The sequence below is a fragment of the Cricetulus griseus genome, chromosome 4 (assembly GCF_003668045.3).
Source record: "Cricetulus griseus strain 17A/GY chromosome 4, alternate assembly CriGri-PICRH-1.0, whole genome shotgun sequence".
In the NCBI taxonomy this organism is placed as follows: domain Eukaryota; kingdom Metazoa; phylum Chordata; class Mammalia; order Rodentia; family Cricetidae; genus Cricetulus; species Cricetulus griseus.
The window spans coordinates 95649024-95659261 of record NC_048597.1 but is presented as its reverse complement, the minus strand read 5'-3'; the positions used below and the strand labels follow the sequence as shown (position 1 = coordinate 95659261).

The window sequence follows — 10238 nt, the reverse complement described above, 5'->3', positions numbered from 1 at the left end:
TATATTCTACTCCAGATTCAGATGCACATCTTATGTACACAAACACATGGGTATTTAACAGAACTCATCCGTGCCAGACACATAGCAGTGCGTGTAGTTTGCTGTACCCAGGAGGCTAAGGCGGGAAAACCAATTTCTACACCAACATGGGTTGCAGTACTTAATGTCAAGACACCATTGGGCTGGTGAGGCAGATGGCTCAGTGAGCACTCAAGAGTGGGATTTCAGACCTGTTACCAACCCTAGCTCAAACCCAGCATTTTACTGTTGCCTCAGCCTAAGGGATGGAGTTCCAGATCTGAAGCATCCCCAGCAGTAGTAGCCACTAGCCTAGATATCCAAAAAAAGCCCAGAGACCAGTTATAGATATCAAGGTTCAACTGTACAGAGTTGGTATACTAATCTTGGAATATATCCCCCATGGATAAAGGGAACTACTCTTAAAAAAAGAAAAGATTGGTGGCACATCTTTAATCCCAGCACATCTCTGCATCCAAGGCCAGCCTGGGCTGCAAGGTGAGACTTAGTTTTCGAAGTATACAAAATAAATTCAGACAGACAATTTTAACAGAAGTAAGACTTTATTCTTTATTTCCATATTTCTCAAATTAAACTGGCTGAGTAGGTTGCTCTGAGGGATCAGTCAAACAGACCAAATCCCATATCCTCATCTGATTCCTCCGACTCTTCCTTGGCTTCAGCCTTCGCTGGGGCTGCAGCGGCAGCAGGAGCAGCAGTGGTGGCAGCAGCCACAGGAGCAGCAGCCGCAAATGCAGATGGATCAGCCAAGAAGGCCTTGACCTTGAAGAAAGAGATGGCCAATGTCATCTTCCACTCTCATACACCACCCACACCCTTCCTGCTGTTGTGCAGCTCCTGCAGCTCCCACATGTGTACAAGCAGTTACCCCATCAGGAGATCTGAAGTAGAGTGTGTTGGGAGGGGCACTGGGGTTTGACATTTTTAATGTGAGAATTTGCATACCTTTGTTCTTCATCTTTAAAAATCCATGTTTTCCCTTTTTGTTTTTGGTTTTTTTGAGACAGTTTCTCTGTGGCTTTGGATGCTGTCCTGGTAACTAGCTCTTGTAGACCAGGCTGGTCTCGAACTCACAGAGATCCACCTGCGTCTGCCTCCTGAGTGCTGGGATTAAAGGCGTGCGCCACCAATGCCTGGCTTCCTTTTTTATTAAGAAAGGACCTCACTATGTATATGTAGCTCAGGCAGGGCAGGTTCAAACTCACAGTAATGATAGGGCTATAGGAATTAATTCCACATCCTGCCTCTTACAAAAAAATATACTCAGGCATACAGTGGTGGACCACACTTAATCCCAGCACTGAGATAGAGGCAAGTGCATCCCTTGAGGCCAACCTAATAGTTCCAGGCCAGCCAGAGCTATACAGAGACCAAGTCCCCATCCAGCAATGTACTGGGGATCTATTAATAATACCTCTGTTGGTAGACTGCATAGCAGCAAAGCCCAGACCTGGTGGTGCATATACCTACAATCAAGGTCACCCACTACACAGCTTAAAATCAGCTCTGGCTACTTTCAACTGTCTCAAAGAGTACCCCTTGTCTTAAAGAATGGAGTATTAATTCACCAACTCAGCAGCCTGCTGTTTGTTACCCTGATGTCATTCAAGCCACTATGGTCCTAGAAGAATATCTTTTACCTTTTCAGCAAGTGGGAAGGTGTAATCAGTCTCCACAGACAAAGCCAGGACCCGCTTGTAACCATTGATGATAGAGTGTGGCACTGAGGCAACAGTCGGGTAACCAATCTGCAGACAAACACTGGCAACATTTCGGACACCCTGCATGGGAGGAGAAACAAATGCCAATGTTTAAACTCACACCCCTGGTCTCCAAGCCTTCTCACATCAGATACTCCTGGCAGACCAGACGACCCATCAGTTTACCCTTACTCCAAACCTGGGTGTTCCACACACATTTTCTTGAAAATCTAAGCTGTTATCTATTTCTAGATGTAATTTGCCAATTATGAAACTTCTTATAAGCAGAGCTACTCATAGCCCACTGCAGACATCAGAATCCAGATTCAAGTCTTTACATGTAAAATGTTTTGGTCTTTCATAGGTCTACACAACTTCCTTCAGACCTATGAACGCTGTTACTTCCAACTCACAATGCAATGGAAATGCTGTAAGACCTGCTCAGTACATCTTTCAAATATGATTGGGTATAGGCATGGTAGGAGTTGGACGGAGTAGAAACTATAAATACCAAACTCTCAAAAAAATTTAATAAGAATGTAATTTCAGTATGTCGTTCACAAAAGGAAAAAAGTCATTAAATGAGAACTTGATAGCAAAACCAGGTAAAACACCCTCAGAATAAAATACCTTTTTAAGAAAAAGGTAAGACAGGCAGTGGTGGCAGACACCTTTTGATTACTTAGAAGGCAGAGGCGGTTGGATATGAGTTTTTGGCCAGTCTGGTCTACAGAGTTCTAGGTCACACAGAGAAACCTTGTCTCGAAAAAACAACAGTGCTGTACATGTTTGAGACAGGGTGTCTCTTAAATGGACCTGTTGGTCCTGGAACTCACTATGTAGGCCAGGATAGCCTTAAACTCTCAAGAGATGGCCAGTCTCCTCTTAAAGATGCAGGCCACCATACCCAGCTGTATTACAGGCTATAAATAAGCACACAATTCACTGAAACCCCCCCACACACTTTACAGTCACTCCTGTTTTTTTTTTTCGGGGCGGGGTGGGGTTTTACAGTTTTTTGAGACAGGCTTGCTCTGTATTGTTTTGGAGTCTGTCCTAGAACTCATTCGGTAGAGCAGGCTGGCCTTGAACTCACAGAAATCCACCTGCCTCCACCCAAAGCGTGTGCCACCAACACCCAGCTGTTGCTCCTGGTTTTTACAGATGAGAAAATGAACAGGCTGAAGACGGTTGGCATACACTTGTACCTGCCATGCTCCCAGCATTTGGGGTTAGGAGCTGGTAGCATACCTCTAGGAAGCGTGAGTGCAAAGTCTGCTCTGTGATGTCAAGCACTTCTGGGTTGTAAATGCTGCCATTGTCAAACACCTGCTGGATGATCAGCCCAAAGGAGAAGGGGGAGATGTTGAGCATGTTCAGCAGTGTGGCTTCACTGGCTCCTACTTTGTCTCCAGTTTTTATCAGCTGCACATCACTCTAAAGAACAAGAAAACATCAGGCAGTTACCATCTGGACATAAAATAGGCCCACAGCCTCCAAGGGACCAACCCTCTCAAATGCCAAGCTACCACTGCAAGCCTGGCCTACTCACTAGAATTTCAATGGTGCCCCTGGAGATTTTAGTGGTGATGCCCAAAGCCTGGAAGAAAGAGGTCTTCTCGGGCCCCAGACCAGTGTTCTGGGCTGGCACAGTGACCTCACATGGGGCGATGGCACCAGCACGGGCAGCAGCCGGCACCTGAACAGAACAAAGGTATGAACAGTGAGAAACCGATAAACATGGGGATGGTTAAATTCTGCTTCCACTCTTCACCCAGTCTGATTCCCCCCTTACCTTATTGGCCAGCAGCATGTCCCTAATTTCAGTGAGGTCCTCCTTGGTGAACACAAAGCCCACATTCCCCCGGATGTGGGGCAGCAGCTTCTCCAGAGCTGGGTTGTTCTCCAGGTGCCCCCGGATGGCCTTGCGCATCATGGTGTTTTTGCCCATCAGCACCACAGCCTTCCCTCGAAGGGACATGCGGATCTGCTGCATCTGCTTTGAGCCCACATTGTCTGCTCCCACAATAAAGCATTTTGGGTAATCATCCAAAAGTTGCTACAAAACAAGCCAGGAAATCAAGTTGAAACCAAAAAACAGCAGAAGCCCCGTCAGTGTTCTTTCATGCTGTCAAAGCTATGACACTTCATTAAGAGTCAGCCACCTGAGCTTAACATTATTATGAACGAAATAAATTACATTTGAGAGGCAGCCAAAAATTACCTCTCTGCTGAGTGTGATGGCACAAACCTGTCAGGCCGGTTGAGGCCTAATTGCAAATTCTTGGCCAGCCTGAGCTACATGGGGAAGCCCTAACTCAAAAAAAAAAAAAAATGTGTTTTTGAAGTAAGGAATACTTGGTTGACTAAAATGACACCGATCAAGGTAAGAGATGGCAAGAGATGGCGTTACAGCACAGAAAAACTATGGCAGAGCTGACAAGGGAATTTAAGTTGGGAATATGTAAGTTGCCATACCCAATTCTGTGTCTAAAACTCACAATGGTAATCAAAGGAAACTAAACCAGTCTAATGCCTACCAAGGCTAGCAGCAGATCTCATTAACAACCGCTTCAGGGCTGGAGAGATGGCTCAGAGGTTAAGACCACTGACTGCTCTTCCAGAGTTCAATTCCCAGCGACCACATGGTGGCCGTCTACAATCCAATCTGGTGCCCTCTTCTGGCATGTAGGCAGAACACTGTATATGTAATAAGTAAATTAAACTTTAAAAAAGAAGAAAAAAAAAACAGCTTAAAAGGCCTTTTGTAGTAAGTCACTACACACCAGCTTGACTGGTAGGTGTCTGGTTTGCTACAACATGCCTCCTCCTTACAGTGAGTCACTCCTGTCTCAGCCCTTTGCAGACGATAGGGGTTCTACTGGATGAACCCCTCGGTGAAGTAATTCTGCAACAGGAGAACCTACATCCGGAACCTGAGGTTAAATCCGTCCTCTAGATAACACAATTCAGGGAAAAGCGCCTGGCAGGTGGCTGCCCCCAAGAGCCCGGGGCGGAAGCGGCTCTCCCACGACCCGCTCCGCACTTACGATGATCTTAAGGAAGTAGTTGGACTTCCAGGTCGCCCTGTCTTCCCTGGGCATCACGGCGGTGCGTCAGGGATTGCCACGCAGGGTTTAAAGACGATGTCACTAGGGAGAGAAGGGCAGTGTAAGCCTGGCCACCTCGACACCAGTCTCCGGCCTGAGGCCTAGGCGGCCGCGCGGGAGCTGGGCCCGGAGGGGACGCCGCCAACAGCGCGAGTGAGGCCGCAGGCAGGACGGGGCGGCCGGTCCCGTGCCTCCCTCACCGCGTCCCGAGTCCACCGTCCCCGACCCCAGAGTCCCCACGCGCCTGACCCCCATCATCCCTCACAGATAAACGTAAGCCCAACCTCTAATGAGGACGCCTGGCGAGAGGAGGCCCGCGCGCCCGCGTGCGCCTTTTATATGGGCGGCCTGGTTATCCGATGACGACATCCATACCTATTGGCTGGCGCCATCAACCGTCCCGCCTCACCAAATCAATGTAGGCAGCCATTGGGTGATACCGCTGCCACTCCAGCAAGTAGGGTGAGTAAGGACACTGCACCCTGCTGCATTAGAGAAGCGCTTCGGGAGCTGCTGCCCTCTGCTGGGCTGGAGCCGCCTTGCAGCGTCACCGAGCCAGTACAGCAAATTGACAATTCTGCCTTTCAAAACCTCCGTCCTTATTTGCACAAAACATATCAAGTAAAACCTCTAAGCCTTAAACCCAGATTATGTACAAGGTCCTACACGACCGCTCCCGCCTTCTCCCTGCGATCCTGTCTCTTGCTTTTCTACTGAAACGTATGTCTCCAGCCTGATGTCTGTTTTTCCAGAGTGTGCCCTTGTTTCAGGGCTTTTGCCAAACTTTTCCATCTTCCTGAAATGGTGCTGGCCAGTATCTGCCTGAGAAACTCATCTACCTCCTCCAAATCCTGCTGCAAACGAGACTTGCCCTGAGTCCTGATTTCAAATTTTAAGAGAAAGGGGGATCAAACCTACTGTTCACTTCCCTGCCTTCTCACTGTATAGTTTATCACATTATATTCATCAGCCTCTCCCTGCAGGAATGGAAGCCTCATAAAGGCAGACATTTTGTCCTGTGCCTCCAGACATTAGGTATATAAGTGTTTGTTGGATGGGAGACCACAGGGTGGCCAGATGACCTGGATCCATAACTTGGTTCTGCCACTTTGCTGGCCATCTATCTGCCTTCCCTCCTCATTTGTAACAGGAGGTTCTTATACCATTGCTGGGATACAGGAGAAAATCAATACATTAGCTTCTTTTATTATATACATTCATTCAACATTTATTGGGATAATTGTTTTGCTTTATCTTTGACAGAGTCTGACTCTGTAGCCTGACCCAGCCTTCCACTGATCCTCCTGCCCCAAGCTCCCCAGTGACCGCACAGGCACAAAGCTCAAGACATAGTTTTTAAACGCAAGATCCTAAGACTGAGGGGGGGAGGGGCTTTTCCTTCCCATCTCCACTACTTCCCTGAGCTGATTGGAAATCTTCAGTGAGTGTATCTAGGCCACATGTGGCCAACAAACATTTGCTACAAATGTTTCTGCTTCTTGAAATGTTCCCCTCGGCTAGCCTTGGGGGGAGGGGGGTGGTTGCCGGGTTGATATCCAGTCCTGCCAGTTTAGTCCTGCTTTCGCAGGTATGAGGCCATCTTTTCACACTGCAGTTCCCAGACCCAACAACAGCCCAGGAGCTTCACAAACACAGACATCCACGGCCCCTAGCCAGGAAGAGTGTACTGGAGTAGGACCCAGGGTTTTTGTTTTGTTTTGTTTTTAAGGTTTTGTGTATTTGTGAGTTTGTGTGTGAGCCCGTGTAAATGTAAGCCACATGAGTGAAAGTGTCCACAGAGGTCAGAGCCTCTAGAGCTCCAGGTGTTTTGTGAGCTGTCAGCCATTGACACTGGGAACTGAACTCAGGGCCTTCGAAGAGTGAAGAGTGCACTTGTTCTTAACTGCTGAGTCAGCTCTCCAGACCCATGAATAAATATCTATGGAGATATAAATAAACGTGTGGGGGGGGGCTGTACTGAACCCAGGGCCTTGTTCATGCTAGGCAAGCAGTATACTTGTAGTTTTGAAGAGCAGCCCAGTTTGAGAACCACTGGCATCACTGACTGCTGAGGTCGCTCTTTAATGACAGTTTTTGCAAACTCAGCACTGTGCTAAGTACTTGTGCATGGTCCTGATGTTACTGTCCCCCTCAACCCTGAGGTGTAGTATCTTAATGAGAAAAGTCCCAAAGGTTAAACTGTCTGGTATTGCAGAAGTAGGACCTAGGAACAGGTTCAAAGCTCATGGGCCTCACTGTGCTACAGGCAACCAAACCCTACATCTGTTCTTCTCTAAATGCATCTTTCCAGGTGTATACAAATGACATTTCCAAGGACATGCTGGCCCTGACAATATAAATACTGTCTCTAACTGTGGTATATCAATAAACATTGTGCCATGGAGCCATTAGAAATGCTGCAAATCTATATCCAGCGGCATGGGAAAGTATCCGTAACGCATTACTGAGAAGGCCAATCACATTTCTGTAAGGAAGTATCTAGCAAGGGTAGGAAAAATAGGCCAAGTCTTTATCTCTGAGTGGGTGTTGAAGGTCACAGTAAGCACAGCAACTCACAACGGCTACTTCCAAGCTCACAACGATAGAGTCAACATTCGGAATAGTATTTACTCTACTGCCTAGAAACTGATCTAGTCGGGCTTTGGTGGCACCCACCTTTAATCCCAGCACTGGGGAGGCAGAGGCAGCTTATCACAAATGAAACCATCCAGTTTGGGGGCCCAGAGATCTGACAAGAGAAATCAAGCATGTATGAACATGACCACAAGGAGGCAGTAGAGGCTGACCAGCAGCAGGAAGTCTGTGGCATTCCATAGAGAATCAACCAAGGTGTTGTCCCGGGGCCTGGTCATTTCCTTTCTCCTTCATCAGTAGCTGGAAGGCCACCCACAGGCCAATGGGAGACACCCTCAGTGCATCCACTTGACAGCCCCAGAACAGGACCCGCCTCTGTTGGCCCAGTAAATGCCCCCTAGTCCAGGAAAGCTCATGCTGGAGCCAGGAGAACCCAGGGCACAGGCAAGCTCCCAGGATCCCATTCTCTGGCTTTTGCAACCTCCAGGAAGGGAAAGTCAATGATCTGCCTTCTTTCTGTGACTCTTCTGGGTCTAGAGAGATTTCAGTTTCTCCGCTGTGGCAACTAGGTCAAATGTCCAAGAGACAGCATCAGCACAAGTGAAAATAATGGCAAACTTTATTGGCATAAATCACAGGAATTGAAATGGAAAAAGCCAGGTTAGGAGTTTATAGGTAAAAAGTCAAATGATCACACATCCATTGACCCAGAGAATGGCCTTCCAGATACCCCAGTCTCTTCTTGGAGAGGGGCCTGGAACGGGTCACTGTAAACAGAGCAGTAAAGGCCTGTGAGTGGCAGTGCTGTGTCAGACCTCTGGAGCGCCAAGCTCACCTTCCGGGACCAGGGCTGCTAGCTTAGCCCTGACCAAGGATTCTTGTCTGGGATCCCATCACAGGGGGCCTCTACTAGGAAGGTGATGTAATGTCTGGGTCCCCTGCCTCTGGACCCTTCTGGTGTGCGTGCCTGTTCCAGGGCTGGCTGCTCCCACTCCATCCTTTGGAATGGGAGCTATGGAGCCTTCCATAGCTCTAACAGGATCTTGTCCCTCTATTCCAAATCCTACCAGGCTCTCTTCACCAACTTAGGGCATTCTTCCCAGGACCCCCATCCCCCCACAAGCATGAATCCCATCTGTGAGAGGCAGCAAACTTTGCTCCAATCACCAGGAAGTTTGAGGAAGTGATACACCCAGTAGGACCGAGTCCAGAGACCCTTATGGTTCTTCCTGGTCAAAATCAGACCCCAGCTTTCCTGAGAAGGCGGAAGGAGCACGGAGAAGCAACGAGGTGGCTAAGTAAGTGTCCAATGGGCTCTCCTTGTTGCCAGAAAGTTCATGAGGAGCAGAGACTGGCTCCTGATGGCTTGCTCAGGCAGGAAGCAGACCCCAAATATATACTTTCCCCTTTGCCTCCCTTGGGAACAGGACACAGGAGGTTCAAAATTCCAGGTCCAAAAGGGCTGGAGACCCTCAGACCAGTTCTTAATGAAGAGCCTGTTGGCCTGGGCAATAAGGGAAGTTTGGAAATACAGCAGTTTAAAACAGTCCTGGGGAGCTGTGAAGTTACAGAACAGGGTCTCAACTGGCTTGTGCTAAGAAACAAAATAAAATACAAATTGTTTACCCATCCCAATCCCTCAGTACAAAGCAAAGTCCATACCAAAGCCGAGGCCACTGGCAGGACCAGTGACGGTGAACAAAGTCAAGAATACAAAAGGGGACGTTCTTCAAATCTCTTCAAAATCATCTTGTAGAGAGAAGTAAAAGCAACTTGAGCAATACGAAGTCGAACCTCAGTGTAGAAATCTATCAAAATTGATACAGTGTTGAGGCACGGGTGGCCATCCCCACCTCACGCCATCCCCAGAGATGGAGATGTGGCTACATAAAACATTATTGCTGGAGAAGCCTCTCTCGGTGAACCCGGGGCAGTCACCCAGATCCTGGGAGACTGGACAGTGGAACCCAAAGTGCCTTAGGTGGCCTGTGGGTGAGTTTATGCTGGCATTGTCTAGAGGGGGCCCGGAGTCCCCAGTACACTCAGGGTAATTAGGGTGAGAGAAATAAGGATAAAAAGAGCCCCTGGCTGACCCTCGCTGCCCTCCCACTCTGACTCCACACTGAACGGTGACAGTGAGAAGCTCTAGGGTGGGTGGGGTGCTGGCTCATGAGGACACACTTAGGGACTACTGGGCCCCAGACTCCACCACCGGGGAGGAAGAAGTGCACAGAGCCCAGGAGAGCTGAAGAAGGGGAAGGAGGCCCCTGAAACTCTGTGGGGTGAGGATCACGCAGGACCTCCACAGTCCTGTCCTGCTCCTGCCACGGACAAGCTTCCAGTTTCTGTCGGATCGGCCCTTCACCCCTGGGCGAGGTCCTTGGGTCACAGTAGCAGTAGGTGGTGCTGGCTGGGGAGGGGTGGGTGATGGGAGGGACCTAGCAGAAGAGCTTCAGGAAGCAGCTCTGGCAGTAGGGCTTGTCATTCTGCTCCTTGAAGGTGCCCTTGTTGAGCTGCTTGAGGCAAAAGGCACAGACAAAGTGCTCCGGGTGGAACTTCTTGGCCATGGCGGTGATGCAGCGGCCAGTAATGGGCTTCTGGCAACCAGAGCACAGGGAGCCTCGCCGCTCGTGGTAGTGGACCTCACAGTATGGCTGCCCATCGTGCTCAAAGAAGCTACCATTGACGAAAGGCGTGAAGCATTCCTGCCAGGCAGAAGAGGGAAAAGGCTCAAGAGCTGTCCTGGGCAGGGCTCAGAGGACCATCACCTCTGTGGTGGCCCCTGTCTACTTAT

The 10238-nt window shown here is 49.0% G+C and overlaps 2 protein-coding genes and 1 long non-coding RNA gene across 5 annotated transcripts in view; all 3 read right to left on the bottom strand.

Annotated features, from left to right (window-relative positions):
* Nucleotides 1-567: 567 nt before the first annotated feature.
* Rplp0 (ribosomal protein lateral stalk subunit P0) lies at nucleotides 568-5283 on the bottom strand. Its single transcript, XM_027414216.2, has 7 exons — nucleotides 5134-5283; nucleotides 4790-4891; nucleotides 3535-3798; nucleotides 3292-3438; nucleotides 2991-3176; nucleotides 1680-1820; nucleotides 568-801 (listed from the first exon to the last, which is right to left on the bottom strand). Exons 2-7 carry the CDS (start codon nucleotides 4841-4843, stop codon nucleotides 640-642), a joined length of 954 nt encoding a protein of 317 aa, XP_027270017.1. The 5' UTR covers nucleotides 4844-4891; nucleotides 5134-5283; the 3' UTR covers nucleotides 568-639.
* LOC118238649 lies at nucleotides 4060-4783 on the bottom strand. Its single transcript, XR_004769494.1, has 2 exons — nucleotides 4526-4783; nucleotides 4060-4439 (listed from the first exon to the last, which is right to left on the bottom strand). It is a non-coding gene; the product is annotated as an uncharacterized LOC118238649 (long non-coding RNA).
* A 2762-nt stretch (nucleotides 5284-8045) lies between the features above and the next one.
* Nucleotides 8046-10238, bottom strand: part of Pxn (paxillin) — a 52267-nt gene continuing 50074 nt past the window's right edge. For all 3 annotated transcript variants that reach the window (XM_027414218.1, XM_027414217.1, XM_027414219.1), the window contains one exon: nucleotides 8046-10149. In XM_027414218.1, the coding sequence (XP_027270019.1) occupies nucleotides 9883-10149 (267 nt within the window). In that variant the 3' untranslated portion in view covers nucleotides 8046-9882. The remainder of the gene's footprint in view (nucleotides 10150-10238) is intronic.

What these genes read in the sequence shown, in the direction of transcription:
- Rplp0 (XM_027414216.2), bottom strand. Translation starts at nt 4,843, where the DNA reads ATGCCCAGGGAAGACAGGGCGACCTGGAAGTCCAACTACTTCCTTAAG. An exon ending in ACTACTTCCTTAAGATCATC is followed by an intron (nt 3,799 to 4,789) that starts GTAAGTGCGGAG and finishes CTTGTTTTGTAG; the next exon opens with CAACTTTTGGATGATTACCC. An exon ending in TGCACTCACGCTTCCTAGAG is followed by an intron (nt 1,821 to 2,990) that starts GTATGCTACCAG and finishes CCTCCCATGCAG; the next exon opens with GGTGTCCGAAATGTTGCCAG.